A 26,249-nucleotide genomic window follows, 5' to 3' on the forward strand; every position below is an offset into this window, starting at 1 on the left:
TGCCAAAGATGCATCGAATTTGACCACTAGGACAGAGGCAAAAACTATAGGAAACATGACATGAAGCCAGTCTGGTGCGGAGTTCTTCATAGTTTCTAGTTGTCTTATTTTAGCCTACTTTGAAGTACTGTATTCAAAAGAACCAAGTGAAAGGGTGACATGAGGGAAGGGAGATAAAATAAAAACTGAGATGGCACAGTGAGGTCATTGCCTTCATTGCACACATTTAAACCATCCATTTGAGTCAACATTGATGGAAGGAATGTTCAACAGCGGTTGACTTTGGCTCTGCAATTTCATGAACGTGTTAACAGAGAGCATAGCTCTAATGTTCCAAACACAGAATTGTAAAGGGGGATGGCAGCAAATGAATACAACAAAAATAACCTTTATTCAGTGCTCCTAAGAGATCATCAGCATTTACTACAAGCAAGAGGAGCAGCCTCAAAACACAGCGTCATTCAACACATAGGACCTCATTGTGAGGGGCGTAGCTAGCGCCCGAGGAGAATAGCAGCTGGTCCCTGACTCTCCTGGGACAACAGAGAGGGCGACGATCCTGGCGTGCGTTTAACCTCCTGCACGAACCCCAAAGAGATAGCATACCCATAGGAAATGAAGCTACGCAGATTGAGAAGCTCCTGAGTCGCCGTAGCAAAATGTAAGGGTTTTTTGTAGCAGAGTGCTTGATTTGCGCTCCGTGAGGAAATTCTATTGCGCATTTCACTCAAAAAGGGCTAATCTTTTATGAGTTTCCTAAGACCCTCAGTTCTCTCAAATAACTTTCTGCCTTCAGGATATGGAACTTGTTACTTTCTCCTGGTCTTTTACTGCAAATTTAAAACTGGTTTTAAAAAAATTAACATTATCTCCACATTAATTATATGCTTTCTCTGGCGCTTTGCAGCATACTGAATTGCTCTGGGGAACCCAGGACTTAACTTCTATTTTTTGTGTGAGAAAGCTTAGATACTGCCTCCTGCCCTTTCACCTCAGCGTCTTAAGAGTTATTTCAATAAGGTTTGAGGCTATGGTTGTATTTCACCTGATAAACCTCTCTTCTGATTTGATACTGTCCTGGCTGCACCTGACCTTGTTTGTAAGTCATTGTCAGTTAAACTCAGTCATTGTTCACCTTCTGGCTTGTGGTTAATTGCAGCTACCTGTGTGTTTGTCAGACGGTGGCGCTTACAGGATGCTACCTTGATTATCGCATATTGGCCTCACCTTCTATTTCTCTTGCATGTGGATTTTCAATTTCCTATGGTATTCATAAGTCTCTGAGCCGGTTTATGCTAAAATACTTTTTTCCGGTCTGGATGCATGGGCAAACTACCTAAAGTCTCTTCCTATTCATTGACTCTGGTACTCAAACTTTCAACTGGCTCTAAATCCCACTTGTATTGTTCCCTCATGGATGACTCATTGAATACTTCGCCTAAGGGCACCACTGCCACCACTGTTGCGACCTCCTCTGGTACGAACAAAATGCCAAGCAAATATCGGAAGAAAAACTCTCCTTCTCCTCCCAAGCAATCATCTTCCGTCTCTTTGGACTTACTACTAGAGGAAATCAGAGCTCTTCGTCCATTTGTTGAGGAGACCAACTCTAAATTTCAGATTCTAACAGACAGATGGTCAAGCTTGGAAGACAGGGCTACTATGGTGGAGCAGAATCTTGAATCTTTAACTTCTGCCAGCAGCAAAATGGATGCCCTACATTCTCAAGTGTCGACCCTCCAAAAGCAAGTCAAAAACTTGGAAAATAGAAACAGGCGGAATAATCTTCACATATATGGATTATCAGAAGGTTCTGACCCATCAATTTCTTCAAATTGTTTCTACCCAAGATTCTTCACTTAGCACAGGATACCCAGCTCAACATCCAACTAGCTCATCGTCTGGGCCCTGTTTCTGCAACGTCTTCTACCACCGCGAGGAAACTGAGAGGGGGTATCTTATACTTTTTAGAATATTCTCACCTGCTTAAGATTCTCTCAGTGGCCAGAACAGCTAACCATGTTACTTGGGCGGGCAATACTTTGTATTTTTCTCAGGACTACTCTAAGCCCACTGCTGATCGACGTAGAGACTTCCTAGCAATGAGGCCACAACTTCGTTCTCTTGGAGCACGATATAGCCTTTTTCACTCATGCCTTTTCAATGTGACCATCAACAATAAGACTACTACATATGAGGACCCTATAAAATTGAAAAGTTTTCTTAACTCTTGCCATGCGGAGTCTATGGACACATCTGCACCATCCTCGTCATTTAACAAATAGTTGATGTTGTTCAATTTTGACTGAGTTCTTACCTGAGTCCTTGGCTTTTCACATTTACTGTTAATGACTCTCTTCATTTTTGCTTGATTGAAGACAATGCTTCTTCCTGCCGGTTTGTTTTGACTTGTTCATTAACCTCTTTTTTCTTCCTTGCAGGTTTCATTCCCTCGTTCTACTTTCCATGTGTTGTTGTGCTCGTCAGTTCTCGTTCCTTCCCGTTTCCCGTTTGAAGTCTGGATTCATCATTCTTCCATGTGGCCTCATCTCCCCTATCTTACATGTGTCTTGGATTATTTGTAAGTATGTCTTTTTGTCTTCTTCATTGGCTCTCATATTACTTCTTTCTCATTACCTTCTTTCTTTTTTCTCCTTTTCTTTTCTTTCTTATCACCACACTTGCTACTTCCTTTGCTGTTGTGACCATTTTTCATATTCTCTTCGATTGACCTCTTTATCTTATTTACCCCTTTTGTCTCTCCCTCTTTCCTCCTTTTTCATTTTCTGAAGTTTCAAGGTTTACCTATATCTAATTGCTTCTTATTTATATTTCAATGATATATGCATTAAGGCTGGTTCATTCTACTATTTATTTTGTTCCCCTGATTTATGGCTTTAAAAATCATTACATGGAATGTTAAAGGTCTACACTCCCCATTAAGAGACAACGGTTATTATCCTTCTTATCTAAATTGGATGCTAACATTGTTTTGCTGCAAGAAACCCATCTTACAGAATCTTAGTCTTTAAAGCTTAAGAAAAATTGGGTTGGTGAAATCTTTTTTTCACCTGTTGATGGCAAAAGAAATGGTGTTATTACTGTAGGTCACAAATCTTTGAAGATTTCCCTTATTTCACAACAGAGAGACGATGAAGGTAGATCGCTGTTTACCAAGTTAGAGATTGACGGGGTCCGGCTCTCTCTTTTTAATGTTTATGCCCCTACTTCTGGCGACACACCTTTCTGGTTCCATATACATCAACTGATTTCTCATAATTTTGCTAACAACGTAATTCTTGCTGGAGATTGCAATCACGTTTTTTACCCTTTTTAGATCAGAAATCTACAGTTTCTTTCACTCCTTCAAAAGCATATAAAACTTTCATACAAACTATAAAACAGTTACATTTAACCGATGCCTGGAGATTGTGCAATCCGTCTTTGCAAGAGTTTACTTTTTACTCTCCACCTCATCAGACCCAGTTACAAATTGATTACTTTTTCACATCACACAATGTCTCCCAATCTCTTATATCTGCAGATATAGGCCCCATACTAATTTCCGACTATGCCCCTGTCTCCATCCTGTAAGACATGCTGCCTCATTCTGATAATCCCAGGAGATGGCACTTTAATAATTCCTTGCTTTTAGACCCTCACTTTAATACTTCCTTTATTTCTTTCTTCAAAGAATACTTCCTTTTAAATAACAATGACACTATACCCTTTTATATAATTTGGGACGCCTTTAATGCCTCTGCTTGTGACTCTATTATTCGGTACACTTCTAATAAATGAAGAACTGCTCGGGCTTTAAATAGAGAACTCCACTCTAAGATAAAACAATTAGAACTTACTTATTACACTTCCGAATCGAAACATTGTCTAACTGATCTCATTAATGCCAACATTCAGTATAACAAAATCAAGACTGACACTGACACTGCCTCTTTGTTTCTTTTAAAGACTAGTGCTAAATTCTATGGTGGACAAAATAAATCTGGTAAACTGCTAGCTAATTATCTAAAGACCAAACAAAATAAACTTCATATTGAATACATATTAACAGACTCAAATTCTTCTAAATATAAAGACGCTGATATTTTACAAGAATTTGTTCGGTTTTATGAACAACTCTATACTCCTGAGTCCTTTCCCACTGACGATGACATTTCCCTTTATTTTTCCTCAATTCATAAGCGTTCATCCCCGTCTCTACATCTTGACCTCCTTGAAACTGATTTGACTCAGACTGACTTACTTAATGCTCTTAAATTCCTTAAGAAAGATAAGGCCCCCGGTCCCGACGGTTTTACTGTTGAATTCTTTTTGCATTTTGCTCAAGTAATTGTACCCAAATTACATGCTTTAATTTCCTCTTTTCTTTCTTCTGGTAACTCCTCTGGCACTTCTCTGGAGGCCTTTATCTGTCTTATCCCAAAGGGAGGAAAATATTTACATTATTGCAAAAATTATCGACCCATTTCCTTAGTTAACATAGATTACAAAGTTTTCTCGAAATTATTTGCTCTTCGATTGGAATCTCATCTCCCTCAACTCTTAGGCAAGGAACAGTCGGGCTTTGTTAAAGGACATTCCATTAATGACAATACTAGTTTGGTTTTTGACATTATTTCCTAGTCGTCAAATATTCCAGAACCCCTTGCTGCCATTGCTCTAAATGCCGAGAAGGCTTTTGATAGATGTGAGAAGTTGGCCTGGCATATGCTGTCCACTATTCTAGTGGGCACCTTGCACCAGTCCAAACGACCCTTATTGATGGTAGGTTTAAAGACAACCTATATAGAAAGCTACCCTAGTGGTAGCTGTGGAGAGCAGCCTTCAGGCTAAGTCTTGAAGGAATCTAAAGCAGCTTGTTTTACCAGTCTATAATCTCATGAATGACCAAATGAAAGGAGAACCACACCAGGTATATATATAAAATATATGTATTTATTCTAAACACATCCCTCTAGTCTCTTTATGAGGCAAAAGTACATTCAGTAAACTTATTTACCACACATTAAATTAGCACAATATATGATTAGCCTTAGGGGCGTCACAAACCATATACTAAGAATTGGTTGAAGAACCACGACTGACATAGATACAAGGCCTAGAGCCAAAGCACTCCACAATGCCGGACCAGCCTACCTGAACAGCAGACTCAGCTTCTACACTCCCACTCGCCAGCTCCGCTCCGCCAGCCTCGCCCTCGGCGCTGTCCCCCGCATCCAACGAACGACCTCCGGTGGCAGATCCTTCTCCTACCTCACCGCCAAGACCTGGAACACCCTCCCTACCCTCCTACGGCAGACCCAAGACCTACTTGCCTTCAGAAGACTCCTCAAGGCCTGGCTCTTCGAGCAGTAGCGCCCCCCCCACCCCCAGCACCTTGAGACCCTCACGGGTAAGTAGCGCGTTTTACAAGTACTCTGATTGATTGATTGATTGATGGATTTAGAACCGCTGGGGCCACCAGGAACCACCCAAGGTAGTGACACCGGGGACCCATGGGCAAAACGTGCTGTGCCTAAACATAGCCACAAATCACCATTAACTTCTACGGGGAAAGTAGCGGTTGGAAAATTACAGATTAAGGACACTTAGAAGAGGACTTGGAGCAAACCCCTTTAGAACTAGGCAGTTCTAGAGTCAAAACCCACGGGAGCACCGGAGTACTCGAGTTACCTCACCCAGGGAAGCCGGGTGCATAGGTGTCTTTTGGTGTCGGGTTTCGTCGTCGATTTCAATGGCGAAGTGCTGCAAGCGACCAAGTGGAAAGTGTTCGGGTGGATCCAAGGGTGGATCGAAGATCTGAAAAACCTGAAAGCAGAGGGGAAAGAGTCTGGGTCACTAGCCAGTGACCAGGAAGGTGATGAGAAGATGCCAACCAATGCCGGGTAATTTCAGGTGAAGAAGGTGAAGCTTGACTCTTCAGCCACGAGGACCAGGAGGCATCGAGGATGACCAGGAGCTGGATTCGAGCTGTATCACAAAGGATGTCGAGTGCTGCGGTGTCGGTTTCCGGATTGGACCCAACTAGCCTTGGCAACAGCAACCCATGCAAAAAGCAAAGATTGGCTTTGTGCAGACCAGCAAGGTCTGAGGGACTCACCCTTTGAAGGGGAGTCAGGGAACGTCTGGAGCAACCAGAAAAGCCCAAGAAACAGAAGAGTTACCTTCGTGGGGACCCAGTAGTCGACGGACCAGGGATCGCAAAAGAGCCTCAAGTGGAAATATTAGAAGCGGATCCACGGAACACTCATGGAGTGTAGGCCCACAATCTTTGGTGCAAAAAGTGCTCGGGGCTTGGACTATAAGTATCCCAATGCACAACTTCAGAAAAGCTCGGGAAGTTGATGCCCTCGCAAATGTGCCCGGTGTCCAGGAGTTCCCGTCCCACATCACTCGTGAGGGCAGCAGGTCTCAGCTTTGCTGGGATCTCGTGTTGGCCTCTGAGAAGACTGGAAGTCCATGTCCTGAGTCACAAATCCTTTGGATCCGGCGGGAGTCTTGGAAATGCCGGCTGGCAAGATGCTTCTTTGGTGCCTGTTTGAACAGAAGAGTCACTCCTTGACCCCAAAGGAGATTCTTCCATCTTCTAGTCGAAATAGAATGTCGAAGTTCCAGGATATATGTTGCATAGTTTCGTCTATGGTAATCTAAAGTCCTAAGGACTGGGTTCCTATACTAAGTTTAGGGGTTGGACTTACTCTAGGGACCCACCTATGGGTGGATCCAGGGAGGCGGTGGTGACACCCCTTTCTCTTTGTCCAGTTTCGCGCCAGAGCAGGGGCTGAGTGCCCCTGCAACCTGTTTGAACTGGAATATGCACAGAGACACCAAGTGTGCTCCCAGAACTGTCTGAAAAGCATTCTCTGAATGCACCCACCCAGTCCAAATACACTAAAGCCTGTCTGGGAGGTGGTTACACCTCCCTCTGACAGGAAACCTATTGTCCAGGCCTCCCCTGCCGGAGTTTCGTCCAGCAGCAGGAGGTCAGACTCGTGTCTGTGGCTGCAGCATCCATTTTGTGATGCTGGGGCTCTTTTAAACTATTACCGGTTAAGTAAGTGTGTACATGTCTTCTCCCTCTAGAAGGGTGGAATTCTACCCCCGCCGCCAGGGGGGTAGGATTCCAAAGTGTTTGACACCAAACATGACATGTTTCCATGCAGCCATTCCAAAGTTAGCATTAACCGCAAGGTTATAATGCATTTAAGAGTATATGGTGTGGCTGCATCACATAACAGCTACAGATAAGTGATTCCAAAATCTGCAGAGGGGTCCTACTCATGCATGGACACCCTCTCACACAAATCCAAGCACTCTGCCTTCAGGATTGATAAGGCCTGCCATAGGAGTGACTTATAAGTTTATATAAGTCAGTGATATAAGGTAGATATAGGTAACCTATATCTCAGTAAGGGGTGCATACACCACCTTACCCAGGCTGCAGTAGCAGACCTGTGGTTCCATTTTGGAAGGCTTCCCAGGGGTGGCATAATACATGCTTCAGCCCCTGGTAGGCCTCTGGGGTACCTATGCCCTTAGTACCTAAGGTACCATATACTAGGGACTCACAAGGGTAACCCAGTAACCAATCTGGAGTGTACCTAATGTACATGCAATCAATTTAGAGAGGGAGCAGCTAGGTTGGGGTCCTGGTTAACAGGGACCCAGCCCGATTAAAGTCGAAAAACAGTGAAACACCAGCAAAAAGTGGGGATAACCATAGTAAGCAGATCCTACTCTCCTACAATAGAGTGTATTGGCCTTTCATCTTTCAGACACTAAAATGGTTTGGGTTTGGCCCGAAAATCATCTCCTTGATTTCTCTGCTCTATTCGAATCCTAAAGATGTTATTTTTGCCAACTGTCTTACTTCCCTCTACTTCAATCTCCATAGAGGCGTAAGGCAAGGCTGTCCCCTATCCCCTTTCCTCTTTTACTTAGCCCTAGAACCCTTCTTGTCTAAAATAAGACAGAATCAATCCATCTCGGGTTACACCTCTAATTCTTTACAGGTTAAATTAGCTGCATATGCTGATTACGTTCTCTTATTCCTCTCCCAACCCCAAAATTCCATGCCAGCTTTTTTGAATGAAGTCCAATCATATTCCTTAGTCTCGGGTTACAGATTAAACAAACTCAAGTGTGAAATTTTACCCTTAAATAAATATACTTTTAAAGAGGATTTTTCCATCTCCAACTTTACTTGGAGCCCACTCCACATAAAATATTGTGTTATATGGTTCACCTCCTCCATTAAATCATCAATTCCTCTCAATTTAAAAAAATATATTGAGAAGCTTAGCTCCCTCACTTCCAAATGGCATCCTTTATATCTTTCATGGTGGGGATGTCTTGACACCATTAAAATGATGCCAACGCCTATAATCCTTATCTTCTTTCTAATATTCCTATACCCATTCCTACAAAGTGGTTCCACAAAATTAACTCCATTCTTACCTCTTTTCTTTGATTGAATAAAAAACCTTGAATGTCTTTATTAAAGTTGTCGCGTCCAAAATCTGAAGGTGTTCGTTTCCCTGATCTTCCCAAATATCATAAAGCCTTTTTACTAAAACATTTCTCCAAGTGGTTGTCTGTCCCTTCTCCTGACCTGCCTCTTTGGATCAATCTAGAGAGTTCCTTCCTTTCCGCATTTTCTTTTCAAGAATATTCCAACCCAGCGTAGTTGGATTTTATCAATAAAAATCACTCACACCAGTTAATGGGCCACTCATAACGATGGCCTACAGGTGTAAAATGTCAACAACGTCTTTCATGGAGATTGCATGGGATGACGCATATGTTCTGTATGTGAAACAGTCTCCCTTCTACCCAGCTGCTTCAAAACCAGTTTCAGGTATCTTAGTGCACAAACGTATCTGTAAGAAGGGTGAAATAGGCCCATGCGACACCGTTCAACACACCTGAACTAAATGGAGGGAAGCCTCATGTGTCGGTTGCTACAGCAAGATAGACTCTAAGACACTGATGTATTTAGGTATTTGCTCTCCTGATGCTTTGCACCACTCCAGAAGCACTGTTATTATGTATGTATAGGTACAATTAATACTTAAGTGGCTGGCTGTTCAGTCTAAGGATCAGAAAGGTTTATATTGACGCAACTTTTCGAAGCCAGCTTTCTTATTTATTCTCATCCCAAGCCACACTAGATCCCAAATCACAAAAAAGTAATACATTTATATCTGTACACTTACTCCTATGCACAAGTGTATTGTAGGACATTTAGTAATTCCTACACATTCCCAGTAGCATAACTGGAAAACTGCATCAATGCTAACTTTCTAAGAGTACTACTAGGAAAGTCATGTGACATTTATTTGAAGTTGTACACAAGGTGCCCACTAGAAGAAAACATTTACTTACCTGTAAATGTAGTTCTCCAATATTGGAAGCTTTCATAGATTCACATGCCTGAATCATTCCCTGTCGTAGAGACGGGAGTCTCCGGTATATAAAAAAGCTATGCTTAGCAGTAAATCAAACTGAAAAAAGGCCTAGGCCCATTTTCCTTTTGCAACTCATTACATTCGTTATGTAAAAAGGACCAAACTTTTCTCTTAGCCAATCAAGAGCCCCTCACCCTCTAGAACCCTCCTGAGAGAACCTTTTGCCCCTCAGATTTTTGCGCACTGATGCATAAAACACTTCCTATGCCAAATCCAAGGTGTGCCTCTCAGGGGAGGAGGGTGGGTTGCATGTGAATCTATGAAAGCTTCCAATACTGGAGAACTACAGTTACAGGTAAGTAACTTGTTTTCTTACTCCAGTATTGGAGCTTTCATAGATTCACATGCCTGAATCAGAATAGCTAGCAGTGATAGAACAAAGCACATTTGTTTTCTGCATTTTTACACCATGCAAAACAGTATGAATAATCTGATACACAGTAAATAATACAAAATGTGCTTTTGTTACCAAAAACCAAGGAAGGAGGGATGTAAAGAGTGCGCACCGTCATTGGATGATATTTCTCAGAACTGCTTCTCCCACTGCCACATCTGCCTCAGCTGTCACTTCTAAGCAGTAGTGCCTCGTGAAGGTATGCGTTGATGTCCAGGCTGCTGCCCTGTAGATGTCCTGGATCGGCACTCCTGCAAACAACACAGTTGATGTGGACACTGCTCACAGTGCATCCAGAGGTTTTCCAGCAGCTTGGTGACAGTAGACAATCGCACTGGAAATCCACCTGGTAATTACACGCTTTGACAAAGGGAAACCTCTTCTGGGTGCGCTATAAGCGACGAAGAGCTGTAAGGACTTGCGAAAAGCTCTAGTTTCCTGCAAATAGAACTTGAGGCACCGCTGAACATCCAGTGAATGCAGTACTTTCTCTGCCGTTGTTGCTGGCTGAGGAAAGAAGCTTTTCAATACTAACGGTTCATTTAAATTAAAGTCAGTTGGCACCTTAGGAATGAACTTTGGGTTCGTTCTCAGAATCATCCTGTCCTCTTGAAACTACAAAAAAGGGGCTTGAATTGTGAGAGCCTGCAGCTCTCCTACTCATCTTGCTGATGTCAAGGCGATGAGAAGTGCCACCTTCCATGAGAGGAATTTTATATCTGCTCTATGTATAGGCTCGAGGGGCTGTTTCATCAGCTGAGATAGCACTATATTTAGACGCCAAAACGGTGGTGGTGGTTTTATTGGAGGAAAAACTCTGAATAATCCCTTCATAAACTGCTTGATGATCCTTGCAGACCATAAGGATGGGCCCGAGGAAGACCTCCTGTGGCGGGACAACGCAGCTAAATGCACCTTAATCGAAGCGTGAGCTAATCCTGACTTGTAAATGTAAATGTAAATGTATTGTGACTTATATAGCGCACGTATCACCCGAAGGCATCAAGGCGCTTGCCTTGGGAACCCGTCCTGGCTTTTCCCTGTGAGATAACCCCTACACGGTATCCCCAGGGTGAAAGCCAGGCATCCCGCAGCGGGTGGGCCACCGTAGTGGAGATTAAGCAACTATTGCCCAGAGTTGCAGCGTGGGACCCCATGATTAGAATAGGCACCGAGGCGAGAATTATCGAGTCCGTGGACATTTTGGGCTCAGGACCCTGCCAAGTCGGGAATTGAACCCTGGTCCCGGGCCAGACCTCTGCATCAGGGTCTGCCGCTCTAATCAGTGAGCCACACTCCTCCACTCTTGGCTAAAAGTAAGATGTATGGGATAATTTCATGAGGTGTCGCAGTTAGAGGATGAATGTTATTTCTCTGACACCATAGACAAAACCTCTTCCATTTCATCCTATAGGTTTTGTTGGTACTATCCGCTCTAGCCTTGGACGGGATCCTTTTACATTCGTCTGAGATTTTCAGATGTCGAAATTCACAGTGTTCAGGAGAAAAGCCGCTAATTTTGGGTCCGGGTGGAGCACTTGTCCCTGGGACATTGTCAGAAGTGATGGAATTGGTTGGAGACGAACTGGACGGTCCTCCGACAGCAGCAGGAGGAGTTCCGTGAACCAGTGTTGTCTGGGCCACCACAGGGCTATCAGGATCAGCCTGCATGGTTTTTTCTTGATCTTCACAAGCACTCAGGCAGGAGAGGAATTGGAGGAAAAACGTAAGCAAAGACGCCGGACCATGCCATCAAAAACGCACTCCCCCAAGACCCCCTCTGGGGAAGCCAGCTTGAGAAGGACCGGCATTTCCTGTTCTCTCTTGTGGTGAAAAGGTCTACTGTTGGTGTTCCCCACCTTTGAAAAATGTTGTCCAGGATCCCCTGTTCCAGCTCCCATTCGTGGCAGGACGATGTTAGCCTGCTGAGAGACCTAAATGCCGTGGTCGCTATATCCATAGCGCAGTCTATGACTTCCGTCGAAGTCCTCTCACCCTCCAGAAGACAATTTCTGGCTTCTTGTTTCTCTGGTTCCGGCACACAGTCAATATACGGCGACAGGTCGCACCACATTTGCCTGTCGTATCTTCCTAGAATAGCGAGGGCATTAGCAGCTTTTACCAGCAGAGCAGACATTAAGGAAAACCTTTTTCCTGCGTTGTCCAGCCTCCTACCCTCTCTGTCTGGTGGTGTCGTAATTGGAGCGGACGGATTCCTTGATTTCTCTTGCACTGCCTGTGTAATCACTGAATCCGGTTTGGGATGACCCAAAAGACACGCTGGAGCATCCGCAGGTGCTTTATATTTCTTGTCCAGTCTGGCAAGAACCGGAGTCACTGTAGCTGGCATTTCCATAACCTTCAGGCCTTCTTCCCAAATATGCTTTACAATAGGTAAGGACCGAACAGATCTTCGATAGGGTTCCTTAAAGTTATATAAGAAACATTCCGCTTTATCCTCCGTCATTGTAAGAGCAAATCTTTCAGTGGCTTTTCCATCAGGTTATGAAAACCACCAAAGTCCTCTGGTGGAGAATCTACTGGTTTTGGTGTCGGAGTTGAAGGTGAAGGAATGAGATAGTCATCCCATTCTCTACTAGGTTCTGCAATCTCTCCATCTTCATCGCCATCATTCGAGGTATCTGGGTCATGTTGAGATCCTGGTGGTGGAGACCTAGGAATGGGTTCCGGCAAGATCTCCCTTCTTTGTAGTGGTGTACCCGGTACAGATCGAGGTCGAGGCGTAGCCTCAGGGATTTCCTGAGAGGTTTGAGGTACCAGATACCGTCTTCTATAATCCTCCAACATGCTCTGGAGTTCTTTCAGTAAAGAAGATGGGACACTTGTCATCTCCTCATGATGCTCTTGGTGATATTGTTGCTGTTCTTGGGGATGATCTTGAAACTCCCCATATTCTTCCTCCGAATCTTCCTCCTGGTATTTCACTCTTAGCTGCGAAGCACTACTCGCATATCCAAAGGGACCTTCTTCATCCTCGTCCTCTGAGTCCTCTTCTTCCGGAAGGTGAGAAGGGACTAATGGAGACACTTTGCTTGGAGATGTAATCTCTGGTGTTATTGTTCTCTTCCAGGATAACAACCTCTTTTCTGGGGTTTTTTCTCTCGTCGACGAGCCCGTCGACGAGATCCCCTTCACCGTCGTCTACCATATTATCGTCGTCGACGCTGTCGTAGACATTGTAGTTACCGTCCACGCTGTCTTCGTCGATGCTCCCGCCGTCATCGCCGTCGTCGACGATCTCGTCGTCGATGCTTCCGTCGTCGTCACCGCCTTTGACGATCCCGTCGACGATGCAGATGTAGCCATGGTCATCGACGATGAACTCGTCGTCGATACCGCCGTCGACGGTTAAAGTGTCGGCGGCGTCTTAGGAACAGCCTTTACCTCCTGTTTCGTCGATGATTGTGCTTTTGTAGTTGATGATGATATCTTCCTCGTCAACGCTCCCGTCGACATTTTAGATCCTTTCACTTTCTCCTCAGAGGGTGTAGAGGAAGTCTTTTTGATGGAAATCTTGACCCTTGGAGGAGATTTTGAAGGTTCTGAGGCAATTTTCTTCACCTGTTTCACCTCAGAAGCAGAACCCTTCTTCTCCTTAGGTTTACCTGAAGGAGATTTTGAGGGACTGCGCCCTGAAGACCCTGGAGTGGTCTTTTTTTAGGGCCTTCTCAGGTCTCTTACCTGAGGTATGCGCCTGAGGAGATCTACTTCTTTTTTGAGATCTCTTAGACGAAGATGACTCCTCCTCACTCTCACTTGAGATGATCTCCTTTCTGGCTTTTACCTTCTGGAGCCAGAGTAGAAGACTTCCCTCACGATCCCTCAAGGTTTTGTTTGAAAAGGTTCGACATACCTTACAATCCTTCGCCTGATGGTCTGGATAGAGGCAGTATATGCAGTCTTTATGAGGGTCATCTGTATAAAGCCTTTTTTTAGAGCAGGTGGCAAGCTCTAAATAATCCCTTCTTCTCCTTATCAGCCATAGTAGAGGAATAAGGAATTTCAAATAAGAAGAAACTAGAAAATAAGAGAACTACAAATCCCAGTCAAAATGAGTTGAATTGAAGAGTTTGAGCAGAGCTCAAAGGAGACTCCCTAGCACAATGTGAGGTAGAAAATCTGAGGGGCAAAAGGTTCTCTCAGGAGGGTTCTAGAGGGTGTGTGACTCTGATTGGCTAAGAGAAAAGTTTGGTCCTTTTTACATAACGAATGTAATGGGTTGCAAAAGGAAAATGGGCCTTAGCCTTTTTTCAGTTTGCTTTACTGCTAAGCATAGCTTTTTTATATACCGGAGACTCCCGTCTCGCCGACTGGGAATGATTCAGGCATGTGAATCTATGAAAGCTACAATACTGGAGTAAAATGCACATTCTTTTTCTTTTAATAACCTCTTACACAACACCTTCACAAAGTTTGAGAGTGCACTGATCCCTTCCCACCTTGGAGATGGAGTTATATGAGCCCTTTGCTTGAGTATATGTTATTTTCCAGATAGGAAAATGTTTGAGAATAATTTGGGAATGTCCAAAAACTCAGGAGTTGAGGGTGCTCACAAACTCCCAAGCCTAACCAAGCCTTAATGTGCCCGCTCCCCGACAATTACACACAGTTTTCTACCCCCTAATTGTTTTTTTTCGGGTTTTTTTCCTCCTCGTCGTGCCGACTCCCTCCGCATCCCCCTGCTCTGTCCTGCACTAGCCGGGCTGCTTACAACTCCCTTGTATCTCTTTGGTGAACACCTGGGGTCATATATATATGGTGCACTGTCCCCTTTCACAATGCAGCGCATCTTTAACAAAACAGTGCACTCTATTACACATAAAGCGCTGCTCACATTGGCTGCTGTGTACTCATGTTGCCTTGAGGGCAGCATATTAGTAAACGGTGAAATGAAATGATGAAATGATTAGGCTCTTGTATAGCGCACGACTACCCGTAGGCATCTCGGCGCTTGCTTAGGGAACCCGTCCTGGTATTCCCCTGTGAGATACCCCGGCAGGGTGTCCACAAGGTGAAAGCCAGGCATCCCGCCGCGAGGGGCCGTAGTGGAGATTAAGCAAGCTATTGCCCAGAGTCGCAGAGTGTGACCCCGTGAGTTGAGTACTCACCGGAACGAGAATTATCGAGTCCGTGGAATTTTTGAGCCCGAGACCCGCCGAGGCGGGGAATCGAACCCTGGTCCACGGCTGATCTCAGCTTCCAGGTCTGCCACCTCTAACCACTGAGCCACGCTTCTCCAACGGCGGACCTGCTCTTTGAAGCAGCTTGTCTGCTTTCCCTGTGAAGGTGACAACTCTACCTGCTCAATAAAGGAGTACAGAAATCCCCAGAGAGGTGGGTGCAGTGAGTGACTTCACCCACCTATAAGAGGATGTCTGGGTGGTCCATAGGATCTTTTTATCCCTTACTGAGGGGGTGCTCACTGACTGTGCAGCATCTCTCTGTGGCACAGTCTATTTCCCTCTAGCCGTCCTTTTCGCATTTGGGCCCACATCCATATTACAGCCTGGACGCAGGGGAAAAGTATTTCACTCATTTGCATAGGGCCACAACACCATGCAACTGAGGCAATGCTATCTTAGGATAGCGCTGATGCTATATGTGCGCCGGCACTATCTGTATTACAGAAGGGGCTGCACAAGCGTCTGTGGCCCCTTCTGTAATACCGAAGGCCGCCACGGCATAGAAGCAGTGGCACACACCTGTTGTGCCCTCAGGGCCTGTGATATGCATACATAGAGACTTCTTCAGACATAAATGTATGCTTACGGCCATAAACAGATTTGTGAATCATTCCCAATCTGTTTTTGCTTCAAATAAAACGTGCATAAGTTATGCCAATTGCTTTGTATGGGATTGTTACACGACTATTTAAACTGCTCAAAAAAAGAAGCGGCAAAACAAAATGCTCAATGCTGAACTGTTCTGTACTTTTCTGTGGCCGCCCAGTGAATTCCGAATTATAATCCTATTAAAAGCATTCGACTTCCTCTGCCAATCTGCTTTCACATGAAGCACTAAATACCAGTGTCTGGTTCAGCAGATGGCAAATTGCTGGCAGCTCAGTAGCTGTAATGGCGGACACAATGCGCCTGACACTAATTGAGTTACTTATCGGCTCTCCATGTGAAGCAGGTGCACTTGTCGTCTTAAACAAATCATGCCTCAGCATCTGGAGCTAGCCAAGCAGCCCCTTGTGGATGGAGCTGTCAGGGCCGGACTGGCCGTAGCGAGCAGGGGATGTTTTCCCGGTGGGCTGGAAGGGTGGGGGTCGGTTTGTTTACTTGGGGTCGGTTTTGCAATATCACCCCCCTGTAACAAAAGCGGGAATGGTGCTTCCCACTAGCCCCCTCTGCTACCGGGGCCGGTTGAGCAGATTGCCAGGGCTAGTTGTTCCCAGTCCGGACGTGAGCTATGTGGCAGTGTAAAATCCTGCAATCTGGAAGGAAATGTTAAATACAGAGGAGAATCCACCAGCAGAAGGTTCTCCAGAACTTAATATGTGGAGGAAATTCAACCGGTGAACTCTCATGCAGTTTGCATTTACCTCTAGAAAATGGATGCTTTTGCAGAAGCAGACAGGATGGCTTAGTGAGTTTTAAGCAGTGATCTCTGGGTTATGAGTTTGAATCATGCTACGGTAGACTCATCCATTTATCCTTCTCAAGTCTGTAAATTGAGCACCATTAAATTGAGTAATACTGTTGCTTGGATAATTTAGTAACAACATATGTGCATGAAGCAGTATATAAAGCAATTACATATTACTGTCAAACTCTAAATCAGTCCTGTAGTGTGAAAACATTGTGGTATAGCTATTGGTGTCACTCCACAGCCAAAAACAAGCGATAAATAGATGAAGGAACTGCACTAAGTATTATGAAATGATGAGCAGCCCACCATTATCCTTGAGAAAGTACTGAAATGTATTTTCAACTAATAGCTTCAGGAATTCCCCTCCATTTTGAATATGAGCCAGATCTCTTATATTCTCTGACTGAGTCAAGCCACCCAAGTATGCCCAATGACTTTATATTCATGGCCACTATCGAAGTGGTCCATGATCTTGGTATCAGGGACGTGGGTCCAACTGACAAAGCCAAAGACCACGATGAGGGCAGCCATCAGGTAAACATAGACACTCAAATGTGTTGGCAGAGCAGGTTGGACCCACTGACCACATGAGCTGAAAACAGTGAGAGAGCTATCTCCTGAGACTGTCCTCCCAGGAAGGACCCCCAAGAACCCAGACAGCCAAGCTCTAGGATCACTTTTTTGCATACCAAAAAATGTGGTGGTAGGAATGCAGCTTGTGGTTCCCTTAGCCTTTCCATACGATATAAGGCGGTGGTAGTGGGCAGCTTACTGTGTCCTTTGTATCTCCGAAAAATATAATTTGGTGGTAGGAGTGTATCTTAACCTGCCCTTCGCCACTCTAGAAAAATATAATTTGGTCATAGGGCAGCAATGTATTGTGCCTTTACCCTTTCCAGACAAATATAAAATGATGGTAGAGGTGCAGCTTATTGTTCCGTTAGCAACTCCAGAACAATATGCGGTGGTGGTCTGGAGAGCCACACCATTCTATATAAGGTGGTGGTGGGCTGCAGTTTATGGCGGTTTTAGCCCCCACAGAACAATATAATGTGGTGTAGGCATGATACGTATGGTGACCTTAGCCACTACACATACGCTGGTGAAAGGAGGGCAGTTTACGGTGCCTTTAGCTACTCCATACAACATAATGTGGGGGACCGTTCGCCACTACAGAACTATAGAAGGTGGGGGTGGGTGTACAGCGTGTGGTGCGCTTAGGAACGCCATACTATGTATAAGATGTAACTCCTCCCTCCTATACCCCTCTTTGAATCATCTCATACCTCTTTTGCAAACAAGCCTTATAAAACCCTTCCCTCTGACTCTTCTCCCCACTACTCATCCCAAACCTCCTCCTACTGCTTTGAGCTAAAAAAAAAAAAGAAATCAAAATCTTTCTCTCTTGTATCCCTCCACTTTCCTTTTCAATCCAAATAACAGACTAACATGTCCACCATTGAAATTAAGTTCATATTTCCCTATACTAATTCGCCACTAATCCTGTTTGGGTTCCGGAGTTGATTGCTACCCGCCGAAAGCACTTCAACACCTCATCAAGGGTAGCAAGCACTATGTAAATGCAAACCCTTCCCTCTTCTATCCCGCCACTATCCTTTTTCAATCCAAATAAAAAACTTGCATGTCCACCGCTCAAATTAATTTCATATTCCTCTATACTAATTTCCCCACTAATCCTGCTTGGGTTCTGGAGTAGCGTGCTACTCATTGAAAAGCGCTTCAAGCGCTTCAACACACCATTCTATATACGGTGGTGGTGGGTTGCAGTTTATGGCGGTTTTAGCCCCTAAAGGACAATATGATGTGGTGTAGGGGTGATACTTATGGTGACCCTAGCCACTACGCATACGATGGTGAAAGGAGGGCAGCTTCGGGGCCTTTGGCTACTCCACACAACATAATGTGGTGGTCCTCTTCACCACTACAGAACTATAGAAGGTGATGGTGGGTGTACAGCGTATGGTGCCCTTAGGCACTCCATACTATGGGTAAGATTTAACTAACAGAGTGACGGATCCAGCCAGGAGCACCACATTTTGATAGAGACTACACCACTCCCGGTCCAAGCCGTTGGTGCGCACAAGAGGGTAAATGCGATGCTCTGACAACATCGTCAACATCGCCTGCAAAGGTGGCAGGCTAGGGACACAATGACATCAGGCAGCCTCCGTCCTTCCACGCATACGGGGGATTGGAGCCAATGCAGGACTCAATATCAAGCTCATCTTTCCGATAGTTTGTGAGGAATGGGGACTGCAGCACTTCTGTGCACAGCCCACCTCCTAAGCCCCCTTTCACACACACAGAGGGGTTTATCTTCAGGGCCCTTAAGCCGCCCGTACATCAAGTTTTAATATGGGAAAAAGTGACATACCAGCGGCGCAAGGGACTTGTAAATAACCCCCAGAATTCAGAACCCCCTTTGTGAGCCGAGAGATCTGTGTGCCGCGTGGGCCTGCTCACAAGCCTGTATATGCATCCTGCACACTATGGACATGCCCCTCATATTTACATCAGACGGGTGGGGTGTGCAGCTCCCACATCTACTTGAATAATAACACTGTGTCTGAAATTAGACACGAAAGCGAGCAGTAGCAGTTCTATGACATGAATCTGTTGGTAAGGAATGAAAAGATCACTTACTCTAAACATAAGGTAGAAATGCCCAAGGCTATCCCTGCTGACATCCTGGTGAAGAAGACATAGGAGGAATAAAAGATGGGCTCCAGGCCCTTCGCCTGAGGGTTCTCCAGGCGGAAATTATCCACAACATCAGGCAACATGGACCTAGAAAAGGGAAACAATAATGGAGTAAATGCAAACGAAGCTATACAATGTGTGAAACCGACAGAGTTTCGAAAGTGCTGCACAGGAATAAGATCGCAAAGCATAAATCACACCTATGTGTGTGTGTGCAGTTAGGACTGTTTTTCTTTTCACATGCATATCCTCGTGACAGGCGCAATGCACGCAGATCACGCAGCAGGGTAATGAACTGTATGGACATGTTTACCTTTAATACTTCCTCCTTAGGTGTGGACTCACACCTAATTATCCCCACAGCTGTGCTCGATCGATTAGGAGTAAATTAGGTGCGCCGTTAAGCGAAGCCCATTCAAAATGTTCCAAAATGCTCCAAATGTTACAAATGTATTGTGTGGGAAGCGCATGAGTGTTGTATATCTCCGTATGCTTTTTAATGTCCATTTCCGTCCCAGACGGATCTTGTGTGTGTTTGACGTAGAAATACAGGTACTCAACCTGCACTTATACATGAAGCACCATCTAGGTATGGCTTTATGGATGTTTTTTGCAACATACAAGTGCCGAAGCCACTTCGCTTCCTTTTAGAGCAAAGAGTCAAAACAATTCAGAACAGAACGTTCTGATATATGATTGCATGGTACACTTTGAAAGAGACTTTTTGCTAAGAATAGGAGGAACGACACTGTGCAAAACATGGGTGCAGTATTGCCACCTAGCGGTCACTCACAGTAAGGCATTCTGAGAACCTGTACAAACAACTCTGATATGGACTCTGCACCACCCCCTTAATGCGTGTCACTAGAACACTGCATAATGTAGTGTCCTGCTCATGCTGGAAAGGTGTTGGACTTGACACTCTCTGCAAGGTCCCCCCAAACCTTCTTGTTTCACTCCTCCATTTTTTTGCTAATCTCGTTTTTGTTGGTGATAGGACTCTGCGCTCTTTACCACTGATAACAAGAGATATACAGGCACATGCATCAAGGTAGGATTTTGCGAGTCCTTACCTGCGATAATTAAGGAATCGCAATTAAAGACTCGCAAAAGCCTATGCATGTAGGAATCGCTATAAAAAGAGCGATTCCTACACATTCCTTATTTGCGATTCGCAAATTGCGAGTCGCAAATAAGGAATGGCTTCCCATTCATTCCTATTGGACTACAGGCCCATAGGAATGAAGGGGAAATTGCACAAGCAATTTGCGAGTACCAATAGGTCCCCGCAAATTGCACATGCAATTTCAGGGTGCAAGGGTGTCAAAAGGACACCCTGTTGCACCCCTAAAATTGATCTGTGCACATATGTTGCGCACACATGTGTGTTTGCGCCACATGAAACATGAAACTTTGAAAAATGCACAAAAGTGCATTTTTCAAAGTTTTTTAGTTTTTGCAAATTACCATGAAGTTCAACTTCATGGTAATTTGCTACTCCTATTAGCAAAATCGCTAATTTCTTTACTTTAATGCATTGCATTTAAGGAATCTCAATTTGCGATTCTTTAAATGCAATCGCAATTTGAGAACTTGCAATGAATTGCGGATTCCCAAATTGCAAGGGCCTTGACCCTTAATGCATCACAAAAGCTAATTTTACGAGCGCAAATGGCCGTTTTTAGCGAATGGCACCGTTTGCGATCGCAAACCGCTTTGATGCATGTGCCAGATAGTGCTTGTGCTCTCTCCTTTAAACATGGTCGTTTTGGCTTACACCTAGTTGACATTTCATTTACCTGTACTTGCCTAGTAGAGTGATACCACATGTGCTCAGGGCCAGAAAATGAAATGCTACTGGTAGACCTCCAGCACTGATTGTGCCGCCCACTTAAGTAGCCTGTTAAATATGCCTCAGGCCTGCCATTGCAGCCTGTGAGCACAGTTTTTAAACTGTGATGTCCACCTGGCAAAATAAACCTTTTGCCAGGCCTTTTTAATACATGTAAGACACCCCTAGGGTAGGCCCTGGACAGCCCAGAAAGCAGGGTGCAGTGTATTTAAAAAGTTGGACATGTACTTAAAAGATTTACAAAACCCCCAAATTAGCTTTTTACTACTGTAAAGCCTCCCACCCCATAGGGTAACATACCGCATCAAAGGTTTATCGATGCTGGCCAGCGCAACTGAATGCAAGGACTTTGCATTGCTCTGCAACCAAGATTTAAGGTACCCTTGTTCAGTAGGCAGCCTGCTAAAATCTTTAAACTGCATATCTCCAGTTTTACTGATTGGATTTTGTCATTTCGGTCTTGTTTTATTTATTAAAAGGTACTCCCTAGTTTAATTTAGTGTGGGATTCTTCTTGGGTTGTGTTTTTGCTTTATTACTGTTGAAATGCTGACTAAATAGTTAACACATTGCCTCTAAGTTAAGCCTGACTGCTCTGTGGCAAGCTCCCACAGGGTCAAGCACAGGTTATTTTGCAGTTTGCTTGTGACTTCACTCTGGCAAGGATTGTGGTTGCTGCTTGAGTAGTGTTTAATCCTCCTTAACCAGAAACCCAATTTCTTACAGCACATAATGATGCAGTCCCTTTCCAGGAGTCGCCCTTAAAACCCACCCCACACTCATTTATCGTAGGAGTCGCCAGTTATGTGACCCTGCCAATAAAAGGAGTTGGACGCACCTGCTCTCGGCCAGTTTAGCATCTATACATCCAGTGTTTATGTCATTATTCCTCACTCATGTGGCCCTAGGGCCTGAGATTCTACATTGACCATGAGATGATCTGGATCCAGCCTGCCGCCACAGCTCTGGCATGAAAAAGCCCACTGCATGTCATGCCCTACCTGGTGAGGAGCCTGTTCGTTGCCCGTGCCTGCCAACACCTGCCCCGGTGAGAGGAGAGGGGAGGGGAGCAGTATCCTTCCAGCAAACCATGAGCAGGGTATGCTAATCCCCAGCGAAGTCTCCATGGTAGGAGGAACATTTGGGCAGGGCAACCTGAGTGAGCCTGGATGCCGGCACCCTCACAAAGAGAAAGTGAGAGAGGCCCCACTGCCCCCACACAGCCCATGACAGGAGAGGGATCAGGTAGGATCAGTCCTGGAGGCTCCTTATTCATACTTCCTCCCAGAATGGCTGACATCAGAAAAATGCTGAGAAAACTAAAGCAAACCACCCCCTACCCTCTCTAGTTGATCACCTGCTACTACTGCATGCTGCTGGAAAGCCACCTGTCATTGAGGCAATGGAAGAGGGAAAAAACTGACTTCCTGCACCCATGGAGAGTTTGGCACACAGCGAACTGATTGCAGAGAGGCCAAAAAAGGGAGGAGAACCAGGTTGCCCCACCGACCCTGAAAAGGGGCCATTAACTGGTGAGAGCGAGTCTGCCACATTCTAAGTGACTGGGTCTGAATCAGCAAACCCCTCACGGAGGTGAGGAACGCTGTATGCCTCCTAGTTGCCATCTGTCATCACTACCGCAGGGAGGAAAGAAGTCTGTATGCCTCCCTGCCAACATTTCAGCACCAGCCATTGTTCACTAGTAAAGACATGGAGGAAGACATGGGCCTACAGGGAGCCAGAAGAGGGCTCCCTTGAAGAGACTGTGCACGCATCAAGAAGCCTGAGTACCTGCTGAGGTGCCCTGCACTGCCACTGCTGATGCCAGGGGGAGGAAGACGGTCACTTCTTCCCACTGAGGTAGAGGTCTGTCTGCTGTATTTGCAGGATAAATGGAAAGGGGTGGGTCATCTGCTCCCAGCAGTGAGGGCACTGGAGCCAAGTGGGAAGGAGAACCGGAGACAGGCGCAGAGGAGCACCATGCGCCCGCTGGTAGTCAAGTGCTCCTAAAAACACAGCAGCAGTAAAGACTTGTAGGGACCAGCTGGGAAGGGCAATACAAACAAAAAATGGAAAAAGAAAGACCGTGCCTTCCACGCACTAAGAGGCCCTGCTAACGAGCCCGGCACAGCTGAGACATACCGGATACTCAGTGAATATCACCATTGACCAGAGATTCAAAAGAGACAAGAATTCCAATTATATGGGGAGATGGACTCGGATAAATGTGTTGAGTTTAATAACCTAATTGTGCATTATAAATGTAAACAACCTGTGATTGTGTGAGTTGTGTAATAACAATAAAAACAGTTTTATAAAAAAAAAAGAAAGAGACAAGAATTGACATATGGTCAGGAAGCACCTAGCCAAAAGAAAGCTAGAAGACAAGAGAACAGTGAAGCAGCAGCGAGGCCACCAAGCCAGGGATGGACATGAGTAGCCGGCTCCAGAGAGTACCAGGTAGGTGTAATGGTGTCGATGCAAGTGACCAGTGACCAAACTGGTCAGACACTAGGACCTGCCCGAGTGAGGGACGAGGGCGGGCGGAAAGGGAGGAGCTGGGGGACCAAACAGGCAGATAGCCGTTAGTAAGTGAAGAGTGAGGACGCACAATAAAGAGGTCCGTATTTACAACACACTGTGTCTGGCTGCATTCTTTGGGGCTGGACACTACAACTGGCGACGAAGGTACTGGACCGTAAACGCGTGGACGGCTACAGCAGCAACCGGCGACTGACTGAGCCGGAGCTCGCCCCACGTCTGGAGGCTCGAGCGCGCTGCAAGAAAATGCCCACCGAGTGCCCACCTCGGCGGCGGAAGAGCGCCAACAAAAGCGCCCACCGAGTGCCCACCTCGGCGGGGGAAGAGCGCCAACAAAAGCGCCCACCGAATGCTCACCTCGGCGGCGGAAGAGCGCCAACAAAAGCGCCCACCGAGTGCTCACCTCGGCGGCGGAAGAGCGCCAACAAAAGCGCCCACCGAGTGCCCACCTCGGCGGCGGAAAAGTGCCAACAAAAGTGCCTACCGAGTGCCCACCTCGGCGGCAGAAGCGCGCTACCAAGAGCGCCTACCGAGTGCCCACCTCGGCGGCAGAAGCGTGTGGCCGAAGAAAATCACCAACTGGGAGCCCACTCCGGCGGCAAAAGCAAAGGAAGTGAACCTCACCTGCTGAAGTGACTCTGGCAGTGGATCGCGGCTGCAACTGACAAGCGGTGAGTGGAGAGTCGAAGCGCCGAGTGAATGAGTGGCTCCGGTTGAAGAAACGAGCAGAAACGACTGAAATCTCGCTGAAAACGAGATTCCCGGCAGCCATTTTGAAGTCAGGCAATATTGACCAATCCCCTGCGAGGGATCATCGGCGGCCATTTTGAAGTCAGGCAAAGAGTCTGAAATAACAAATAAGCATTGGCATGGGCCAAACAAACACTGGCAAAGACCTCCTCTAGGATCGGTATGACACTTGAGGCTTTCGTGGATGTGCACAGTTGTGCGATGGGGAATCGGGAGTATTCGTCCATGATGGCTAGGACATATTGGCCTGATTTGATTGGCCCAAAGAAGTCAATGGCAATGTGTTGCCAGACACCCTCCGGTAGTGGAGACACTTGTAGTGGTGCAGGGGGATCCAGACGACTTACAAGTTGACATTGCGGACAGTCTTTCAGGGTTGTTTCCACCATCAGGTCTAGTGTTGGGAACCAGACTCTTTCACGGAGTGCTCTTTTTGTGGCTACTATGCCCCTGTGTCCCGCATGGGGCATCCCCCTAGTGGTGAAGTCAGACAATGGGCCTCCGTTCAACAGCCATGACTTTGCTGATTTTGCTAGGCACCTCAACTTCACACACCGCAAGATCACACCACTATGGCCGCAGGCCAACGGAATGATCGAACGCTTCATGGCCACGATCAAGAAGACCATCCAGCAAGCAGAACTCACCGGGAAGAGCCTTCAGTCAGCACTCGACGAAGTATTGCGAGCGTATCGCAATACGCCTCATTCCACCACAGGCAAATGTTCTGCCACTCTCATGCTAGGACGACCAGTGCGCACCAGAATACCCATGATGAGTATGACAGCACACGAACCGGATCTCGACTCTGATCATGAGGAAATCGCGGTCAGAGACAAGATAAAGAAGGAAAAGATGAAGAATTATGCCGATGAGCGACGCCATGCTACTCCCCCTCAAATCGAAGAGGGAGACTGGGTGCTTGCACGACAAGAGCAGCACAGGAAGACCGACTGCCGATACCATGAGGTTCCACTCAAAGTGATCCACCAAAAGGGAACCATGATCACTGCAGAGACTGATGGAAAAAGACTTACTAGGAATGTGACGTACTTCAAAAGGTGCAGCCCCAATGTCAAGGAGCTAATGACCGAACCAAAACTGGAGCCGGGAGACCCAGAGACACTGCCAACTCACAGGCAGTTACTGATGGAGATTGCAGATGAGAATGAGCGCGACAGTCCCAACCTCCAGGCACGCCCCAGACGTGTGATCACAAAACCGTCTCGCTTTATCAAAGAATTTTAAAGACAATAGTTTACTGTTTGCTGTGGCGTACATTATCGTGTTTTTGTTTATTCATAGAGGGGGGAGATGTAATGGTGTCGATGCAAGTGACCAGTGACCAAACTGGTCAGGCACTAGGACCTGACCGAGTGAGGGACGAGGGCGGGCGGAAAGGGAGGAGCTGGGGGACCAAACAGGCAGATAGCAGTTAGTAAGTGAAGAGTGAGGACGCACAATAAAGAGGTCCGTATTTACAACACACTGTGTCTGCCTGCATTCTTTGGGGCTGGACACTACAGTAGGGTCTCCCACTCCAGAAGGAGAATAAGGACTGAAGCCCAAGAAAGAGAGGTCCTGCACTGCAACCACAGCACTACCAGAGTGCGTACAGACATTGGTTGTGCATGCCATGAATGCCGCGCCATTGATGCACCACAGAACCAGATGGTCCCCACCACCCATGCCACAAGCCTGTCAGAAGTCTTTTGTCCCTGAGCTATAGAGGCGATTAGCGGACCTGAGCAGCAAAAAGGAGGAGGGTGTTCTGTCTCTACTTCCGCATGACAGAGTAGTGGAAGCATCTGAGGAAGTAATCTAGATTACGAGGTGCAACCCACTGAGTGCCACCCACTAAAGAGACAGAGAACCCCGGAGATGCCACA

At 45.9% G+C, this 26,249-nt stretch overlaps 1 protein-coding gene across 1 annotated transcript in view; it reads right to left on the reverse strand.

Annotated features, from left to right (window-relative positions):
• Positions 1-26,249, reverse strand: part of MFSD2B (MFSD2 lysolipid transporter B, sphingolipid) — a 320,963-nt gene that overhangs the window by 23,650 nt on the left and 271,064 nt on the right. The window contains exon 12 of the mRNA XM_078646768.1: positions 19,162-19,305. Coding sequence (XP_078502894.1) covers positions 19,162-19,305 — 144 coding nt within the window. The remainder of the gene's footprint in view (positions 1-19,161; positions 19,306-26,249) is intronic.

This window comes from Lissotriton helveticus, chromosome 6, assembly GCF_964261635.1.
Source record: "Lissotriton helveticus chromosome 6, aLisHel1.1, whole genome shotgun sequence".
NCBI classification, from domain to species: Eukaryota; Metazoa; Chordata; class Amphibia; order Caudata; family Salamandridae; genus Lissotriton; species Lissotriton helveticus.